Genomic DNA, 21,175 nt, shown 5'->3' with positions numbered 1-21,175 from the left:
GCAGAATCATGCAGAGGTCTGAACAATGAGGGCTTTTGCATGATTCATGACAGAGTTAGGCCAGATATCTGCAGAGACTTTTCTTGACACTGAGCACCTTGCTGAATCTTTTAAGTTTTTGCCGAGGCAGTGGTGAGTTGCCAATCAATAGTGTTTTTTTTTGTTTGTTAAATGCCTCAATAATAGTTCAACTCACCTCAGTAGGGTGCAGCTTTCTCCCTTGGCAAACATGCAGAACATGTAGACATTGAGAGTTCTTGCCATGAAGTCAGAACGGGTTGCCTGGTGACTTCAGCTCACTGCTTGCTCCAAAGAACATACATGTTGGATACTGGGCACCAACATCTCAAAGCATGGTCCATGGGCACCTGCCATACAGACACACTCACATCCATGAACATTAGCATCTGACATGTGCCAGTCTCTAAAAACCCTCATGCTGCATCTCTGAACCATTTACAGGATGCTCCTGCACTTTGATGTTGCATGGGTATCTCTCAGTGTAATGCTGCTGCAAAGACCTGGCACTCAGGTCACAGACCCAGTCCCAGTCCCAGTGGACTGCATCAGGCTGTACCTTCCAGCCTGTTCACTTGCTGTTCGTGGTGCTCACTTATTCTGAACCTACCTGGATGTTCCCAGCATCCCTGCCTTACATTGCCTTGCCTTTTTGCACTTTGCTCCCTCAGGCAGACATATCAGGCTTATCTTACTTGTGTCTTGCCTGACCATTTAGTACAGACACACAAAGCCAAGAAGGTTTCCAGCAGTCCTCAGCTGAGTCAAGGGAGGTAGCTTTCATTCAGAATACCATGGTGCAATAAAACAAGTGCAACCTCCAATACCAGCCCATAGTGAGTCAGCTGCTTGGAGGTGGTCAGAACCAAGATGCTTTCCACATAAGGGGTGAGGAGCCAAATGTCAGGCAGCATACCATCCATCTTGAATTATTCTGCCCTAGTATGGGGCTGCTTTCTTCCTCAAATGAGAGGGAGAGAGCGGCAGATACTATGAAAGCTGAAAATGGTGGCACAGTTGGTATTTTCAGTGTAGGTGGGGAACTGTCCCAACCAAGGGAGTGGACAGCACTGGAAACATGCAGATTAGTGCTGTCGGGTGCTGTGGTGGATGAGAGTGTGTGGAGAAAATGTTGCAGACAATAGTGGGAGAGCATGATAGTTGTTAAGGTGTAGGTCCAGTAGCAGAAATAGAGTGAGTGTGAGGTATTGGAGAGAAGGTGGTGACAATTACCCTGGTGGAATGGAGAAGGTATTGACCTTCTTCCTCCAGAACATGGAATTTCTCCAGATGTCTGAGACTGCGTTCACCTGGGTGGCAACCTTGAACCAGCTGGCACAGTCTGGTATTTTACTCTCCACTTCTCATCCTGGGGGAAGAGGAAGTTGTACCTCAGCACCAACTCATCCGCCATCACCATCCAGGTACCTGCCTTCATATGAGGTTACCAACATTCTCCATTTGCACTGGACTGGCAATGCATTTGCATCAGGAACTGTGCAGAGCACCACTGGACTGGCAGTGCTTCCCTATGGATGTAAGAGATTTTAAAAGATGATGCAGACACAAGAGATTCTGGCTTTTTGGCAGATATCCATGGAGTGGTGAATTGTTCCGGTAACAGAGTGTGGTAAGGTGTGGATAGGATCTGGATGAGGGAAGCTATAAGGAAGGAGTAGATAGTTAATGAGGTAATTCTGGTAAGCTATGTTGAGAAATCTCATTAGGCCACATAGTGAGAAATCCTTTAAATAACTTAACCTAGTTTGTGCTTAGCTGAACAACTCTAAGATTCAGCCCATCTTGTTAAGTGAAGTGTAACTGTTGCTAAAAAAATACTAAATTCATTCTTATTTCTTAATGACCTCAATATTCCTGCTCAACCTATTTTGAATTTGTGGACTATCAAATGTATGTATTCTGACTTTTTAAAAAAAATCCATTTCCACATTTTATATCTCTGTCATTTCCTTCACACTTTTTATAATTTCTATTGGTTGCTATCTGTGAGAATACTTCAGTGTGATTGTCTGCTTACCATTGAATTCTGTGGTGTGTATCTGACATCCTGACTTTATAAACCCTGTTGATCATCTACAAGTCACAAGTCAGGAATGTGATAGAATATTCTGCACTAGTGTTGTTAGATACAGCTCCAATAACACTGAAGAACCTCAACACCTTCTACACCAAAGCAGCCTGCTTGATTGGCACACCAGGCTCTTTCAACAGTAACTTCCAACCTATGACTTTTCCCATCTAGTAGGATAAAGGCAGCAGATGTGTGGGAACTTCACTGCCTGTAAGTTCTTCTCCAAGCCCCACAGCATCATGACTTGGAACTATATTGTTGTTCCTTTAATGTTGTATACGTCAAAATCCTGGAACTCCCTTCTATCAACATCTTGGGAATATCTATGCCACATGGAGTGCAGTGATTCAACAAGGTAGCTCACCACTACCCTCTTGAGGGCAGTGAGTGATCCTCAGTAAATGCCAGCCCAGCCCGTGATGCTCACACCCTGTGAAAGAGCTATTCTTTGTAAATTGACTAAATGTTTCTTTTAAAGCAGCTATATACTGTTGCAGTATTCTTTAGAAACCAGACTTTAAGCTAGAATCCCTCCAGTGTGGGGACAGGCCCTTTAGCTCAACAAGTCCACACAAGCCAACAAAGAGTAACCCACCCAACCCCTTCCCCTCTATTTTGCCTAATGCACCTAACCTCGGCATCCCTGAATACAATGGGCAATTTAACATGGCCAGTTCACCTAACCTACACACCTTTGAACTGTGGGAGGAAACATGGGGAGAACGTGCCAACTCCACACAAACAGTCACCTGAGGCTGGGATTGAACCCAGGTCCCTGGTGCTGTGAGGCAGTAGTGCTAACTACTGAGCCACTGAATTAATCTGTCTTTTTTTCTCTCTGACCACACATACATTATAAAGTGTTATTTTAAACTATCACTCCAAGTCTATACAAAAATTTGTAATTTATTCAATGAAATTGTTTGTTATTGTTCATTTACGACCTAGGTAATGACTGAGCTTATGGCAGAAAACTATTATAATATTTGGGCCAAGAAGAGAAAAGCAGAATTAGAAAGTAAAGGTGAGTTGTACTGAAGTAATTTGGGTACCTATCCATGAAGTTACTTTTGAATTGTTTTATATTAAATGATCCCTTTCATGAGGTAAGGAAGCAATGATGTTAAGCAATTGCATTGTATTGAAGGAGGTTTGTTGCTATGCTCTATGCTAAAACTCTGAGGTACCAAACTGCATGTGATTACCGTCACCTGAGACAGGACTGTGAGAGTAACAATAAAAGTAGGCAATTTGACTCCTTTAAACTTTACCTCCACTTTCTTGCCTCTCCTTCATAACCCTAGCACATCTGTAGATCTAACTCTCCCTTGAAAAAGTTCAAAACCCAGTCACTGGTGCTTTCTGGAGAAGAGAATTCCAAAAGCTAACAACGCACTGAGAAAATAGATTCCTCATTTCCATGTTAAATGGGAACACCCTTGTTCTAAAACTGTGTCCCATAGTTATAGACTCCACCAAAAGGGGAAATGTCTAATTGTGCATGACAGTTTTATAATCAACAATTTTACTGAACCTATCATTGCAATCCTCCTTGGAATCAATAAAATTTGTTAATGACTTGGTACAAAAGACTGACTGCAAAATTCTGAATATGCAGTTTTTGTGTGTGGCAAATCTCACTGTAAAGTTCTTTTCTCTTGTTGAAGTTCATTCAGTTTGTTTTTTGTTTGGTGATGTCTGTATGAATAGTGGTCAAGAACACAGTCTTTTGTTTAGTTTTTGCTGGCAGAATATTTGGTGAATAAACCATGATGATAACTGCAAAGTAACTACCACCATATTTCAACTTGTCAACTTGTAATAGGTGGTGGCAGTCAAACTTCACTTATGCCTTACGATACTTTGACTGCCAAGGAGAAAGCTCGTGATCGTGACAAGGCTCATGAACTCTTCAAGTTCCTCCAAGTGAATGGTTATGCAGTGTCCAGGTAATAGATGTATATTTCCGGCATGTGACAACCGAGCAAATAAAAATGGAAATATAATTTGCTTTTGTATTGTTTCATAGTACAATGCTGACATAGAGTCATAGAGTCGTAGTCATAGAGATGTACAGCATGGAAACAGACCCTTCGGTCCAACTCATCTATGCTGACTAGATATCTTAAATTAATCTAATCCCATTTGCCAGCTCTTAACCCTTCCTATTCGTATACCCATCCAGATGCCTTTTAAATGCTCTAATTGTATTAGCCTCCACCACTTTCACAACATCCTTCCCTGTTAATCTGAGCAATCTAAAATGTAAAGCTAAGAGCGAGTAGTAATCTTACTAATCAACTGTAAAACATTAAAAAGTGAACAAAATACTGTAGATGTTGGAAATCTGGAATAAGAACTGAATTATTTGGAAATACTCAGCAAGTCTGGCAGCACCTGAAGGGAGAAAAACAGAGTAATGTTTCAGTTTGATGACCATCAGTCAGAACTTGGCAAAGAGCCATCAATCTGAAACATTAGATTGAATCTTTCTACAAGCTTTGGAATCACAACTTTGGAAATATGTGTGGATCACAAGCCAATATATGTTCTCAGTGCACCTGCCCAAGTAACTTTATGTGAGGCAGTCTCTGAATTGGCCAATTGAGCATTTTTTGTCCATCTGAGGATAGTGGCTGGACCAAGGGAACAAGAAACCAGGTAGGAACAGTAATATCCTAATAGCAACATCTCTCCCACCAGGAGAAGTGAGCACTGGTTGAGAAGAGGGAGACCTGAAGGGCTCAAAATGGAGGTGCTCATGAAGGTTTCCATCTTGAATGGTAAAAACAAACATGCAAGCATACACATAGGAAGCAAGACTAGGTTGCTCTGTCATTTAGTAAGATCATGTTTGATCTGGATGTGTCCACATTCCTGCCTACCCCATTAATTTTTCACTGCTTTGTTATTCAAACATCTATTGGACTCTGCTGTAAAAGTACTGAATATTCCTGCTTTCACAATTCTCTGGGGAAGAGTTCCAAAACTTATGGCTTTGAGAGGAAATACTTTTCCTCTTTTCTCACTTCAATGGGAGTTTTTTTTTATAAACTGTTTCTCCATAAGGTGAACGATTCTTGCAGCATCCATCCTGTCAAGCCCTTCTGGATCGTCTTAAATAAAATAATCTCTCAATCCTCTCAGCTCCAATGGATGGAGGTCCAGCCTGGCCAATTATTTCTGATAAAATGAACACCTCCAAATCTTCACCCATCCCTTTCCAGGTATTAGTTGAGTAATTGGGTTATAGATGTCTGTCAGGAACCTGAACATGATGTTCTGAATATCTAGTCACTGGTTTATATGTTTAAGAACATAACTTTAGTTTTAGGAATATAACTTTTAGGTTTATGTTATAAAGGTCTGAACAGAGGAGAGCAAGTTATGTAACATCAAGTATATTATTATTAGTTAGCTAAAAAGCTGGAGATGTGTTACCTGCAAAGCTTGCAGTAATTGCAATCCAGTGAATTTTTGTTTAGAAGTTAGAGTTAAATTGAATTAAAAGTACTCAGTAAACCAGGAAAAGGTGAAAATCCCATACAATTCCATCAGATCAAAGAAGAATTTGTAAATTAGAGGAATGTTGGGGAAAAATAAATCTTGTGCCAAATCATTTTAAAACAAAGTAGTCAGGAGATGAGACCTTGAGCAATTAATTAGCTTTATCACGTGGGGAATACATCTTGGTTCAAAACAAAACCCGACGTATTCCAATGAAATACAGAATGTTACAAGTTACATAGTAAAATATAAGCTCACTGCCCATTAATTACGCAACCTAGGGTCAGTCATAAGGTTCCCATAAATTGTCCAGATCTACATTTCTTAATGTCTACAAAACTGAATATTAACTTATACTCCAGGTTTAGCTTGGCTAGAATTTCCAATAAAGGCCAGAGAGAAACAATACATCATTCTCTGGAGCAGCACTAATGGCACTGAGGAGCAGAGACATCTTGCAGCTGCAAGGTCAGGCTTATCAAAGCAGAATTTCTCAGCTAGGTCTCAGACTGCACTGTAGCTAACAGGCCAGAAAGCTTGCTGCAAAATTGCTTTGTGACAAAAATTACTTCTGTACAGTTTTGTGTCAAATTTGGTCACTTTTTTGACAGGGGAATTAACCTAAAGGTCATTTTAAGAACAGCCCGCAGCGCTCTACAATGTCAAGATGGGAAAAGTTTAGGAAAGCTGTTCTTTTGACTGATTTGTTTCCTCTGTCTCTCTGGGAGACGGTTTGAGTTGCACTTTGGTCCAAATGTGGTTTGCCACTCAATGAAGGAACTGAATGGTAGTTAGACAGACCTACGCTATAAAACAGAATAAGATACCAACTTCGTCGTGCAAGTTGGATGAGGCCTAGTTTGAATATTTCAGGGACAGAAGCTAGAATATTGTCTCATTTGATGTTAGTGGAAAAATCTGCAATAGACCTCATAGGATCTGACTGCAAAACAACCAGGTTCAAAGAAATTATTGAGAAAGTAATGAGAATGAAAAACTAAAACGTCTACATTCAAGAGGGAAAATGAGTTTTACATCTGAGAATAGTAGGAGCTGAGAAAAGGTTTCTCAAAAGGGCTGTGTTTTAATTATAGGTAGCCCCGACAGAGTTAGTCACTTTTAAGATTAACGTGTCTGTAAGAGAATTCTGAGGAGAAGTGAAAGATAAACCCAAGTGCATAGCATCGATGTTTATAAAGCATATTGTTAAGTTAATAGTGTGTGTTTTATTTATTTTCTTTAGGTAGAAGTTTATGTTCCCTTTGAACAAAGTAAAATCTTGTGGCCTTACTACAATTGGTTTTAAAATGGAAACAATTTTGATGTATTTTTAAACACTAACCCTGAACTGGATCATAACAGTGAATGAATAACTCCTGCCGAAGTCTTTCTGTGGGTCCTGTTGAAACATAATTAAAATTATGGTACCCGTTATGTCATCAACTAATTCATCCAAGGATGCCCTGGCAAGAGGTTGTCTCTATAAGATACAGCCTGGAGTGAGATGCAGGACCGTTCAATGTGGAAAAGTTGAAACATCAGGAGAAAATTACCTTTGAGAAGGGCATTACAGTAAACTACTTCATTATCTGTCAACCTTATTGGAGCAGGCTGTTAGAATCCAATGGCACGTGACCCCTGGAAATAGTCCCTGGAACTGGGACAGCACCAGAGAGCTGTTCGGACAACTTGTGCCAGCCTCCCTTGGACTCTGAACCCTGATCCCCACCTTCTCCACCATCCACTGTCACTGAGACACAATTCAGCCCAATTAACACTATTTCATTGTCCATGTTGGACAGTCTTAGTATTTTCAGCACTAACCAATAAAACGTGACAAAGAGCACTGGTGTCAGAAGTTGCATAGCTCACTGATTTGAACTTGTGTTTACAGAGGCCTAAAGGACATGGAATTGGACTCCTCCTCTTTTGAGAAGCGATTTGCTTATAAATTCTTAGTAAAGGTGCTTCAATGTGTCGACTCAGCGCAGGAGTTTATTGCACATTTAGGTACGTGACTACATTTGAAATCATATTTAGCCACCACTAATTCTCAACCATTAACACTTACAATGCTAATATTTATATTTTAAAACACAAAATATTAATCTATTCTACACTTAACAGAAATATTCATTGTGCAAATGACTCATATCACTATTAAAAGTGTTCAAGAAAACTAGTGATGTAAATTTGTTACACTAATATGAAGAGCTAAATTTGTACTCTGGTTCTGTATTTTGCATGCTGCACACAAAACCAGTCAGTTACTGGCAGAAAACTATTAAGTACTAAGCTCATTGCAGTTTTTTTTATTAAATCAGCCTGTCCAGATATGTTATGACATGCCTCTGGAGTAGCTGGAACTTAACTCAGACCTTCTGGCTCAGAGTCAGGGACACTACTACTGCACCATAGCAGCCCCATTAAGGTCATTACACCTTTCTCTTGTAGATAAACTCAGAGAGGTTTAGCTGCTGCTTTGTTAAGTTCCACTGGTATATTGCCCTTAATGGCCTTTGCATGTAAATTAATCAATTGGAAAACACAGGTAATTAAGTAGTGATTAATAGATGAAAAAAATACCACAGGTGATTTGGTAATAAGAAAAAAAAGTTCAGTCGTGTGTAAGAGCACTTCTGGATGCAAGTAATAAAAAATTAACCTCCCACCTAGGGATTTTCTGGTGCAATGATAGTGTCCCTGCCTCTGAACCAAGTGGTTTGGGTTCAAGTCCTGCCTGTCCCTAAAGTGTGTAATAACATCTCTGAGCAGGTCGATTAGAAACTATCTAACCTCCTACCTGTTATAAGGAATGCATGAACTTTCTTTGAGGGACCCAGATAGCAATGCCTTTTGGTCACACAATGAGATTGAGGCCCTGTTCCTTATTTCTGTTGCCATTACTCGTCAGGCTCCCACCCAGGCCATTCTCTGTGCGTTCTCAGTGAAGTCAGCAGGGTCAGGCATGCATTGGTTTAAAAACAATATTGTCCCGAGCATCCTCAAATAGTCTGCTCATTGTCTGCTCAACTTAGCAGGTCAAAGTGAGATTGGCAAATCCCTGATGGTAACAACCTTGGATGTGAATTGAACTGCACATTCACATAATCTATATTGGGTAGGAAGGTTAAAATTGCCCAGTCTGTTTTCACTGTGATACTTTAAGAATATTTTAGTATCTAATGATAGGTTAAAGCTATACAATAAAAGCTATTGCACATGTAGTATACACTGGGCGAATGGTGTTGTTTTTCCCTTCAGTTGGTCAAAGATGAATGTCTGAGATTACTGAATCTTAACACAAAGAGGCTCTTGCCTTAACAGGATATCGTTAATTGCAAGAGATAAAGTACAAGTTATATTAACTAAATAGATATTATTACTAAGACTGAGTTGGCTGGATGCAGGTTTGCGATGCAAAGTGACACCAGCAACATATGTTCAATTCCCACACTAGCTGAGGTTATCATGAACAACTGTCTTTCTCAATCTCTCTCCTTGCCTGAGCTGTCGTCACCTTGCAGTTAAACCACTACTTGTCATGTCTCTCTCTCTATGGTCTGGCAGGACTTTAGCACCTTTACCTTTTTTTTCACTAAGACTATTGGGGGGATAAAGATAATAGATTTGTCCTTTTTGAGATCCAGATCGATTTCCGGATTTCCTCACTCTCACTGTGTGGTATCACCCTGTGTGGAGCTTAGCGAAGTCTGCAATATTAACCCTTTTACAGCCATTAACTTATACCACAGCACATTTAGAAACTTGTCATTGCTGTGTTGCTCCAAGGCAAATCAAATATATAAAATATACAATAATAATGATATTGGTAATTGGTTTCAGTTGCAAAATATATAAAATTGAACTGAAATTAATGAGTAGATTATTAAATTATCAATGCTGTCCCTTTATTGTGGTATGAAATGCTTGCTGTTTAAGTTAATGAGCATTTGATTTGCAAGGTTTTGTTTAAAAAGGAACTTTTTTCTCTATCAAATTTCCCCTTGAATCAAAATGATGAGGAAATATGCATTCTCATCCATAATGAGTGATTCTCCAATGAAACAGCAACATGCTGACTGTGTTTGGAGAATACAGTTTAATTAGTAGGTTGTCAAATGTTGAGGAAAATTGGCCTCCTTTCAATTTTCATTTAGAGTACTTGATATAGTAGATTTCACCATGGTGCAATTGTAGTGAGCTGTGAGTGTACGCTGGCAAATTGTTGCCTGCCCCTTGGTCATTTTGCTATGTAGCTGACTATAAGGATATGTACTGAACCATTTGTGTAGCCTGTTTCTCCTGCGCACCATGGCCTTAGTTGGCCTGTTTCTTCATAGGAGAACTTGGATCAAAAACTAACTACTTGGGGAATACCTTAATGGAGCACTTGTCTACACTAATGATGCAGAGTCTTTAAGTCCTTTAAAATTCACAGAAATTTTATTCAAAATAAATAAAGTTTTTGAGCTGATCAGTAGCACTTCTTTCAGTGTGAGAGTATTTGACCACACATTTATACTTTTCAAAGGTTAATTGTATCTATTCCACTGTTTCATTTCTGCATAATGTTTAGCTGTGATTCAATAATCTGTGTTTGTATTGACAGAGGCTATTGTCAGTAGTGGTAAAGTGGATAAATCTCCTCATGAGCAGGAGATAAAGTTTTTTGCCAAGGTGCGTGACATTTCCAAAACCTTATTAAAGGAGATTTCCTTTTCCAGATAGGTTGATTGACTTGCAGGTTTGTCAAAATCTACCATCCAGTTACTAATGTTACTAATAATTACAAAAGTAGATGCTTTTATTTTTCAAATATTTAACTTCTAAAGGTAACTTAGAAAGTTCTCACTGTTTTTACAAACCTCAGGGCTGTATGTAAAGGGTTTTGTTGCAAATCAAGAGTAAATGAAGATTGTACCCATCCTATGATTTCTTAATTGTGTAATCTTACTGACCATAGAAGCCCATACAATCAACACATTGTTGGCATGAGCCCTTTCCAATCTAGTCACTTACTGAAAATACAACTTCTAGCAAAAACAGTAAGAAAGATAAGTTAGTTGAGGAAAAGTAATGGGAATTGATAAGATGAAAGAGAATCAAAGTGAGACAGTAAAGTTGAATGAAGGTATTGAAGACCATTTTTGTATTTGTTGATGCTGACACTACTATGATTAAATTAGAAGTGGTGATTTGAGCAACGATTCAAGTATATTATAGAGGTTGGATCCTGTGAAAATTGTCTTTGAAATGTAATGCACTGCAGTGTAGGATGTATAAATAACTGCTGCTTTGCTGACATTATTCCCATCAGTACATTTCTGGTTTGAGTACTGTTACATCAACTGCAATCCCTAGTATAGCAGTCTTAATGTAATAAATGACCAAGTTTATTCACATAAGATGGAATATGCAGAGTGATTGCAGCAGAAGTTGTGAAATTTATCACCAATGCAGTTGAAAACATATTGATATGGCTTTTAAAATTGGACAGGAAAGAAATATTTAAGAACAGAGAACAGATTTAGGGGGCTTGTGTCAAATGGTAGGACCTAAGCCAGTCAAACATGCAACTTTAGATTCACTGCAATGATAAAGTTATCGTATAGCTACAGGGCAGAGCTCCAGCCTAACTGGAGAAATGCAAAGCTGTGCTGCTTAGGTTTGACCACATGTGGAGTGTAAGTGCTGTGTAAAGTCCCATTTTGTTTCTAAGAGCTCAGGAATTTGAGGGCAAAGAAATAGAGTATGTGGAGATTACACTTCCATCAGTGCAGTATAAGTAGGATACCAGCTGACAAGGACTTTGGCTGCAACAACCAGACTGAAACATAGAGTGTTAAAATAAATGTGCCAGGGCATGCAATTAACAGAATGAAGCAGAGTAAATGTAGAAGAATACTATTAAATCTATGATCATAATCTCAATCATGTCAAAATACTATGTGAAGATTTCACTGCAACATGTAGGCAACAGATCTCATTACGCACTTTGAAAAGTAAATCAAGAAATTAATAGTTTTCACATGTAAAGCAATTCTTCACACTCAATTTCTGAACATAGTATCCTACAGAAAATATTGTGTAAATTTAATTCGACTATGACTCAGTGCTACTTAATTTGGCTTGTTTGTACTATCTGAATTGAATTTACATTCAAGGGAGTAGTTAGCCAACAATTCCAAAAATATTTTGAACAAAATGCATCCAATTTAAAATCATTGTTCAGCAAATGAAACTTAAAAAAAAATTCTATTCCAGATTCTGCTCCCTTCTATTGATGAATATTTTAAGAACCACTGTATGTACTTCTTATCTTCTCCAACCAAGAGCCTGAGTGGCAGTGGGTATGCATCCAACAAGGAAAAGGAAATGATAGTAAGGTAGGAAAATGTTTTGTTTGAAACCTATATTTATCGTAAATGCTGTTGTGCATCTGGATTTTAGATTTAGGGTGAGGACCCCACTATTGGCTGAATTTCTGGGTTTTGACCGATATCACATCAAGGCCTGATACCTATTGTGCTTCTTTACAAGTGCCCAAAGAGTAACCGGGTTACTGCCCGGTTCACTGCCCAGTTTGAGTTTGGCTGGCGTGCTATCAAGGCTGAAGAGCTAATACCAGGTCTTCCAGCCGTGAGAAAATGACAGCCGCACCATCAGAGATAGATACCTCCATATTATGTAGGAGAGTGTCCTCTGGAAATGATTTTAAAGGGTGAGAATGAAAGTGTCCCTAACTGCTGGATCAGAACTGTGCAAGGAAGGCTCAGTAAAATTAGGAGAGCTGTCCCACAGACTATTCTTTAATTTCACTCATAGGATGTAGGCATTGTTCGCTAGCCCACCATATATTGCCTATTGCCAATTGCCCTTGAGAAGATGGCGGTAGGCTCACAGACGTAGTTATTCCCATCGAATCAAATAGTACAATGTCCCAGATACCATCATCACCAGGCCTTGATTTGTTCCAACGCATCAGCAGGACAGATCCACTAGAGGTGGCAGAGCAGTAGAATCCAATCAGAAGGCAGTTGCCCTGGGAATCCTCAAGCTTCAAAGTCCACCACCAAGAATAGCTCTGTGTGGCCACTACTGGCTGAGATGATTGAGTTCCAAAGGCTGCTACGCCGAAACTGTGGCAGGTGGTGAGAGAACCAACAAGAGGGTAAGCCAGCTGGACTTTTCCCTTGCCTAGTTACCTGCACATTTGCCTCCAAGCCCCTGACTATTGTGACTGGGAACTGTGCTGCTGTTCTTTCACTGGGTCAAAGCCTTGGAACTGAAGGTGCAGTAGTTCAAGAAGGCAGTTCACTTGTACCATCTGAGGAGCAATTAGAAAGGGGTAATAAATTTTGGACTAGCCTGTGATGCTGCCACCCCATGAACAAATAATAAAAATACTGTCAGATGATAAAATAGCCTTCAAGCATAGAAAATATTGACTACATTTAAAATTGATTTGTAAGAAGGAGAAAATGAAGGTCGACTGACATATGAACGAAGCAGATTCAAGGAACTTCACGTATTCTAAGCTTTCTTCAATATCATCACTCCAAAATTAATTTCATGGAAATGTAAGTCTAAAATACCCCAGGCTGAGATTGTAATTCTCTAAAGTTCTTGCTTTTTGTTGTTGATTTTGTTAATATCTCAGTAGTGGAATATTGCTATAATTTTCTGTTTCTCTTTCTTTGCTCTTCTATTCTAGTATTTTCTGCAAACTTGCAGCTCTTGTCAGGCATAGAATCTCTCTCTTCGGTAAGTAGTCTTCTCACCTCCTTAATCTTTTTACTTGTTGAATGGATGGCAATTGCATCAAGTGCAAAATTCCTAAAAGAAAAAGGGGCCCATGAATTTAGCAGTGGGTTTCATGCCTGTAGAGATGATTAGGAAGGGCAGGAAAACTACTACTAAATTGGTAAATTCTGTAAGTAATATTAATTTGTCCTTCATGTGCCCATGGAATCAGAATCTGGCACCTCAAGCTTACAAGATATGCAGCGTCATTAATTTATTAATTGCAAATTAAATATGATTTTAATTTTAAAGCAAACTTACAATAGTAGGTGTCAATCCAATCCAGTCTATTGTATGAATTAACATAGAAAACAGGAGTAGGCTATTCAGTCTGTTGAGCCTGACCCATTCAATATGACCAAGGTAAATTGAATACTACCATGTCTTTTACCACCCTGTTCCCATAATCCTATGTACCACTGGTAATCAGAAATCTATCAATGTCTACCCTAAACAAACTCAAAGGCTGACCTGCAGCTTTCTGTAGTTGAGAATTCCAAAAGCTCTCAACGTTCTGAGTAAACAAAAAAATCCCTTCATATTAGACTTAAGTTGACATCCCTGCTTATTTTTAAATTGTATCTACTGGTTGTAGACTTCCCTTCCAGTGGAAACATCTGACCTGCAATTACACTGTCTCTCCCTTTCAGTGTTTAGCAAGTTTCAATTAGGACATCTCTCATTCTTCGAAACTCTACAGAATTGTCCTCTTCAAAGGACATTCCCACCATCATAGAAACAAGTCTGGTGATTTTTTGTCACACTTCCTCTACAGCAATAATATCTCTTCCAAGACAAGGAGACCAAAATTGCACTCACTACTCTAGGTACGGTCTAACCAAACACCTCTACAATTGAAACAAGACTTCACTGCTCCTGTATTCAAACTCTTTTGAAATAAAGACTTGCATTCTATTAGCCTTCCTACTTACTTGCTTTACAAGCATGTTAGCCCATAGTGGCTTATTGGCAAGGACACCCTTTGTACATCTACACTTTCCAACTTCTCATAAGAAGTACTCTGAACATCTGCTTCTCCAGCAAAGTGTATAAGCTCACATTTTTTCCACATTATATTTTCATCTGCCATGTTCTTGCTTACTCACCAAGTCTGAGTAAATCCTTTTAAAGGTGTTTTACATCTTTATCACATCACGCGTTCGCACTCAGTTTTATGTCATCCACAAATTTGTATTGTATTGCCTCCAATTTTTTTCTTAGATAAGGGGACCAAACCTATTCACAATATTTCAGCTGTGGTCTGAATAGTGCCCTGTGCAGTTTTAGCGAGTTCTCTCTATTTTTATGTACCTGTCCCTTCAAAATAAATGCCAACAGTCTATTTGCTTTCCCTCTAACTTACTGAACTTGGATGTTAGCTTGTTGTAATCCATGCAGAAGAACCCCAAAATCCCTTTCTGCTGCAACTTTCTGCAGTTTGCGTCCATTTAAATAATGTTTTGCCCTTTCATTCTTCCTGCCAAAATGAATAACTTCATGTTTTCCAACATTGTATTTCATCACCTCACTTAACCTTTCTATTTACCTAACAAGCATTATCTCCAATGCACCTTCCAGACTGATTTGCCTGGGCAGATCAGTATCAGATCTAGTTCATATGCTGTAACATCCAGTAAGTTATACCAGGGCAGCACTATAACTCAGGGATTCCTAAACCACAAATTGCGATCCTCCCAGATGAACATTTGGGGTTGTGAGCTCCTTCTCTTGTTCCAAGGCAACATTGATCACCGAGGACAGAAATCTAAGACATAATAAACTAATACAGCTCACAAGTAACATTTGGAACAGACCCAAGCCTAACACAGACTGGGGCTTTCTGATGCCTTCTTTGGTTAAGATATGCAGCTGCTTTCCCAACTATATGCCCATTTTATTTATATGTGAGGATCTCTTTGCTATCTAACACAACAATACTATTTAAATCATTGAAGTAAGCAACATTGATTATCTTTGCATAACTCAACATTGTAATGTTCTCATGTATTTTCTTACCTCTAAAGGCAGTGACTCTGGTACAATGGTAAACTGTTTACACATCATGGCACGGACACTGGACCCAAGGTAATTTTGTCACTTTTTTACATGGGGCCATTTCATTATTCATCTTTTTGAATGATAATTGTTGAATCTTTTGATTGGAGTTATGCAATTTCCCACAATTGTGCTTTTTAGAACTGTTATGAAGTCTGGATCAGAGCTGGTGAAAGCAGGCCTCCGTTCCTTCTTTGAAAATGCAGCAGAAGATCTGGAAAAAACACTAGAAAATCTGAAACTTGGAAAGTTCACACATTCACGATCTCAACTCAAGGGAGTAACTCAGAACATCAATTACACGACGGTTGCACTGTTGCCTGTGCTGACTTCACTTTTTGACCACATTAGTCAACATCAATTTGGAATTGACATTATCTGTGAGTAATCAAAATTGAATGCTGCTGTCTGAGCTGTGAACATTTTGCTCTGATTCAACACATTACTCTGACTGAGTACCTTATTTGTAAGTTTCAGATGTCGTGGGCAAAATCTGAAATGGATTATGGTTCAAATAATTGAGCAGAATATGCTGGATCAGATATACTTGGTTGCTTAGACTTTTCCCTTCAGTTCAAAAATATATTGTTCTGTAAGTTTCCAGAAGCTGTTGGTAGCATAATGAGCACCATCAATTATCTGGAGTTTTGGTGAATAATGTGATCAGCAGCAGCCCGGTGGTAGTAAGGTTCTGCAGTTACTAGAGATCAGAAATAAAAACAGGAAATGCTGAACAGACTCAGCAGGTCAGCCAACTTTAATGGAAAGAGAAAGAGTTGATGTTTCATCAGAACTTGAGGAATATTACATCTCCTTCTTGAAATTTAAGAATTAAGAATTAACTTGAGAAAGTACTGAAGTGATGGGTAAATTTAGAATCTAATCTGGTATTTGAAAAAAAAAATAAAACCAAGGAAAAAGAATTGGATGAAAAAAGAGAGGGAAACAGAAATGAAGTAAACATAAATGTAAATCATTTTAAATGCGACATTTTAAAAAATTCTTCAACATCACTTACTGGAAGAATGAGATTTCATATTTTGTCTGCTATCAGAACTAGAGAGGTCAATTGACAAACATAATTAACATCATATTGTTAAAAGGATACTTATGCAATTTTTTTTAGACTGAACTTTGCAGTTTCATGCAGCAGTTTAATTTAAACTGCTGAGATGATTAAGGGCAAGATTCTATTTTTGCAAAGCTATGGATGAATTATCCAGAAGATTTAATTGATTTGCAGTTGACAAATTATTCCCTCCTCACTGGAGGTTGCTGTCGGACTTGCATGGGGATAATTAGCAAACATTCACATGAATGTAGTTTTACAACAAATTTTGGCTCCGTGTGTTCAGAATTGGACTTCAGCCTTTCAGAAGGATGCAAAGACCACAGATGGAAAGACCCAAAATATCACCAGGGAAAAAGAACTAGAGAAACTGGGCCTCCTTCGTTATCAGAAGTGATCTGATGTAAATATTCAAAATTAAGAAGAATCTTGATAACATAAATAGAGAAAACATACGCCCAATTAGCCAGTCACCAGATGTAAATTAAAATTTATGAATATTCATTTTTATGCATTAAGTTTCTAAACATGAAATACCCTCCCAAAAGGATAGGCAAAGGCAGAACCCAGTACAGCTACTAGAAGGGAGGTGATTAAACACTTGGAAATTACGTTTTCTAAGTAGTTTTGTGAAAAGGCCAAAATAAAATGGTCACTTTGCAGTACAGAACTTGAATAGTGCCGAAATGAGAAACTAAAGCTCATTCATTGTGACAAATCCAACAATGCCAAATTTTAAACAGTCACATAAAAGTATATTTTAGGAGCAAAGAGTGTTGATTTGTTGGCAAGTTGACTGTGATTGGTGAAGGCTTTCCAAAGAGAGGGCACCAGGGAACTGTAGGCAACCCAAGTTTCCTGATAATTTTACAGGGACAAGGTAAGAATGTATTCCTTTTGTTTGCTGGCAAAGAGCCTCTGCATATAAATGTATGCCATTTCTAGCAAGTATAAATGACCCCTGCCATGAGTTTAACTGCCTTAAAATGGTTGTTACAGTAGCTCTTAGTGCAATTTGGGATTGTTCGGCAAGCACTGTCCATTCACAGAATCTCATCTAGATGTAGACAGATCAGCACCTTTTCCAGTTTGGCATTCTTGCTTGAGTCCTCACAAGTGGTAGATGAAAGTCTTTGTTAAATGTCTCATCTGTCAGCAAGAAAATAAAAGGAAGTGGATGGTCTTTCAAGAGTGCTCCATCCCTCTATCCCACACTTACAGTATCAAACCATCATGATAACCCCCTTCTGCATGATAAAATGCCACAAATCTATAGGATATATTTTCATTGGCCTGCTGTCTAGAAATCTAAATGGAGCACAAATAAAGGAAAGTCTAGTTACGAGGATTGCATGTCCATAACAGAACTTGCCAGATTTTCCTTCGATTACCACCACTGATAGAAAAATCCAATAGGTTTTTTGATGGCTCCCCAAGGCCAACTCTCCACCCCACCCCACCCATGTTCTCTTTTCTCCAAGTGATGCCGAACATTTGGTCGGTTAAGAAGTGCCCCTGTGATCCTAAGGGAAAATAATATGATGTGACAAAGTACATAGTAAAGAGCTTAAATACCAGGTTTGTCTAGTACTGCACCGCAGGCAGGAATGAAGTGTCCACACCTGAAATGGATACCCATCTGATGTCTGTATAGATATCCCCATGGATAATGCCTGGCCTGCTACAAGTGTCTTCAGTATGTTTTGTGCTGCAGTTCTGTAGCTACTCTGTGTGGTCTGCACCATCTTGGACAGCAAACAAAAATACCTTGGAGTTCCATTCATTAACTAATGCAGAGGCAGTCATTTCTTTGTTTTCATTCCTGACATGATGAGTGTACTGAGTTACTCAAAACAGGATGAGTTACCATCCTGATTCATGTCTGGACAGATGCATGAGTAGGTGTGAGCAGAGTGATAAAAAAAGCTTAGGAATTGGGCGAGAGGTTTAGACAGTAGATTTGGATCAGCTGAGGCTTGGACGGTCGAAGGGTCTGTTCCTGGGCTTTAAATTTTCTTTGTTCTTTGTACCACATGAGCTGAAACCCAGGATAATATTTCAGAGCTGTTGTTGGAATGAAATGTGCTATGAAGTCAGGATGGCTGGATCATTGCTAAAGTTATGGTTTGTTTTGGTATTTGGTCAAAATTTGCTTCAATTTTAACTGTGATGGGAGATTGCTTGCTGGAGAATCTAAACTCAGACTTATCTTATGTTCCGTTTGCAGTGGATGATGTTCAAGTGTCATGTTATCGGATCCTGTGCAGCTTGTACGCCTTAGGAACTGGGAAGAATGTTTATGTTGAAAGGTAACTCCAGCATCAAATGTGGTTTAAATCAGATTGAGGAACATGAAATGCAAAGCATCATCAAATAGATCCAGTTCAATCTAAGTTGTTCTTCAATCACTAGCATTACTATCTTCCCAATTCTTTATCATTGAAGGCAGCAAAGCAATGCTAAAGTTTAAAGAGGCTCTAAACATATTTTAGGAATGGTACAATGTCACCTTCCTTAGTCATCTCATCCAAGAATGGGATTGAACCCAGAGCCTCTGAGTCAGAGGGATGTTCTTTCATTGCCTTACAAAACCTACAAAGAGTAGCAGTGCAGGAAGAAACATAGTGATTCAGGTCAATGTCCTTATTGTATGTAATGTGTTTTTCATCCTTTCTAATTGTATCTTTATAATGAAGAGTTGATTACAAACTAGTGCCATTACAATAATTATGCAGTTTAACTCTTATAGTGTCAGTATAGAACAAATGGTTTTAGTTTATTCCCAATCCATTGTTAGGTAGCAGCTTTCCCTTTTTTAAACCATGTTGTACTTTGTTAAATTTTATGACAGGTCCCATTTTAGATATATTCTCTATTCCTGTTTACTGATGTTATATGAGAGTATAAGTTCCTCTGAGCAAATCTACTATATCCTAATCTGGAATCCTACATCTTCACCTTTTCCTCATTCATGCAAACGTCTGTTTAAGTTTTCTTTCTCCAATGCAGTTCTTGAGATTATCGTGCAGCAGGAAGATTTTATTAAAATCAGCACATCATCTGGAGTCCGCAATTACTCTGAGCTACTCATCACACCCCCTCTCTAGCCATGCTAAACTCAGCTATTTGTCACGGATATTAAGCGCCAACTAGGTTAATACCGATGCCATCGCAGTATTTGACATAAAGATAGAAAGACAAATGAAGCACAGAAGTTAGATGGTTCCAGAGCTAGCCGTCCAATTCTGCCATTATTCCTCCTATCATTTGATTGAGGAGTTCTGTCTGCTGACTGTGTCCATACACACCTCTTGCTGTAAGGAGACCACCAACTGTCTCCTGGTCTCCAGGTAATATGCTATCGGATGTGCTTGATTGCTAATTCATAAAATCCCTACAGTGTGGAAACAGGCTCTGTGGCCCAACAAATCCACACCGACCCTCCAAAGATTAACCCACCCAGACTTATTCCCCAACCTATTATTCTATATTTACCCCTGTCAAATACACCTAAACTATACATCCCTGAACACTATGGGCCATTTAGCATGGCCAATTCACCTAACCTGCACATCTTTGGATTGTGGGAGGAAGCCAGAGCACCCAGAGAAACCCACGCAGACACGGGAGAATGTGCAAACTCCACACAGATGGTCACCTGAGGTTGGAATCGAACCTGGGTCCCTGGTGCGGTGAGGCAGCAGTGCTAACCACTGAGCCACCGTGTTGACACAAAATAGATGTGTGCTTAATGCATTTTTCAGCAAGCTAGTATTTTCTGCTCTTTCTTGACACGATAATACGATAAGAGGTGTCTTTTTTGGTAATACTGAGACTGAGAAATGGTCATCGATTTGGTGTCTATGGACAATGTACTGGTTGACACTGTAGATGAAGCCTGGAAAAGCAAGAAATGATCTCAACCCTCCTTACCACATGGTTCAAGTTAGCTCCAGTTAACCTTGTAATACACGGCAGATCTTTGCACTCCTAACCTGTTGATGAGAGGTGTTGCAATCAACCTCTTGCTTAATTAAATCAGGGCATGCAGATGCCAAAAGCACAGAATCTATAGCACAGAAACAGGCCATTCTGTCCAACTGGTCTATGCTTGTTTTCATGTTCATATCAGCCTATGTAAACCAGGGAATAGTGCCCTAAGTGAACCCGCTAACCATGTCATTGATAACATAGGCAGGATGAGGAGAGTGGAATTAAAAGGAAAGCATCAACTTATCCATAATATAAGCTGCCACTGATTTCCTCCACATTCATTCAAAATTAGTGTAATGGAGATTGTTTTCAATGACAGCAAGTACAATATTTCCCAATTCAAATGATACCTGATGATAGACATTAAAGACATTGACAAGCAGTAAAGTCTAAAACTTGCATCTGCCATTAAGCCATTGACAATATTGGCATAGCTATCCTTAAAAGGAAGCTGGTCCTGCTGCCTCACATCACCAAAGGAAGTGCAAAGTTGTGCCATCTGCTGTAAGACAGCCAGTGGCCAACTGGTCGATGCCTGTATTTATGCTACTTCATCTAACTCTCTTCGCATATCGTTCCATTTCTTCTACCTCATATATTTAGCGAAACTCCCCTCCAATACATCCACACCATTC

At 39.0% G+C, this 21,175-nt stretch overlaps 1 protein-coding gene across 10 annotated transcripts in view; it reads left to right on the top strand.

Annotated features, from left to right (window-relative positions):
* The window catches only part of ryr3 (ryanodine receptor 3), a 347,517-nt gene that overhangs the window by 230,898 nt on the left and 95,444 nt on the right, over positions 1-21,175 (top strand). For all 10 annotated transcript variants that reach the window (XM_043697981.1, XM_043697979.1, XM_043697973.1 and 7 more), the window contains exons 56-64: positions 3,059-3,134; positions 3,936-4,059; positions 7,512-7,627; positions 10,230-10,297; positions 11,885-12,006; positions 13,335-13,384; positions 15,448-15,508; positions 15,620-15,858; positions 18,775-18,856. In XM_043697981.1, the coding sequence (XP_043553916.1) occupies positions 3,059-3,134; positions 3,936-4,059; positions 7,512-7,627; positions 10,230-10,297; positions 11,885-12,006; positions 13,335-13,384; positions 15,448-15,508; positions 15,620-15,858; positions 18,775-18,856 (938 nt within the window). The remainder of the gene's footprint in view (positions 1-3,058; positions 3,135-3,935; positions 4,060-7,511; positions 7,628-10,229; positions 10,298-11,884; positions 12,007-13,334; positions 13,385-15,447; positions 15,509-15,619; positions 15,859-18,774; positions 18,857-21,175) is intronic.

This window comes from Chiloscyllium plagiosum, chromosome 10 (genome assembly GCF_004010195.1).
Source record: "Chiloscyllium plagiosum isolate BGI_BamShark_2017 chromosome 10, ASM401019v2, whole genome shotgun sequence".
Lineage (NCBI taxonomy): Eukaryota > Metazoa > Chordata > Chondrichthyes > Orectolobiformes > Hemiscylliidae > Chiloscyllium > Chiloscyllium plagiosum.
The sequence above is the reverse complement of the archived record's forward strand: the minus strand, read 5'-3'. Positions and strand labels throughout refer to the sequence as shown.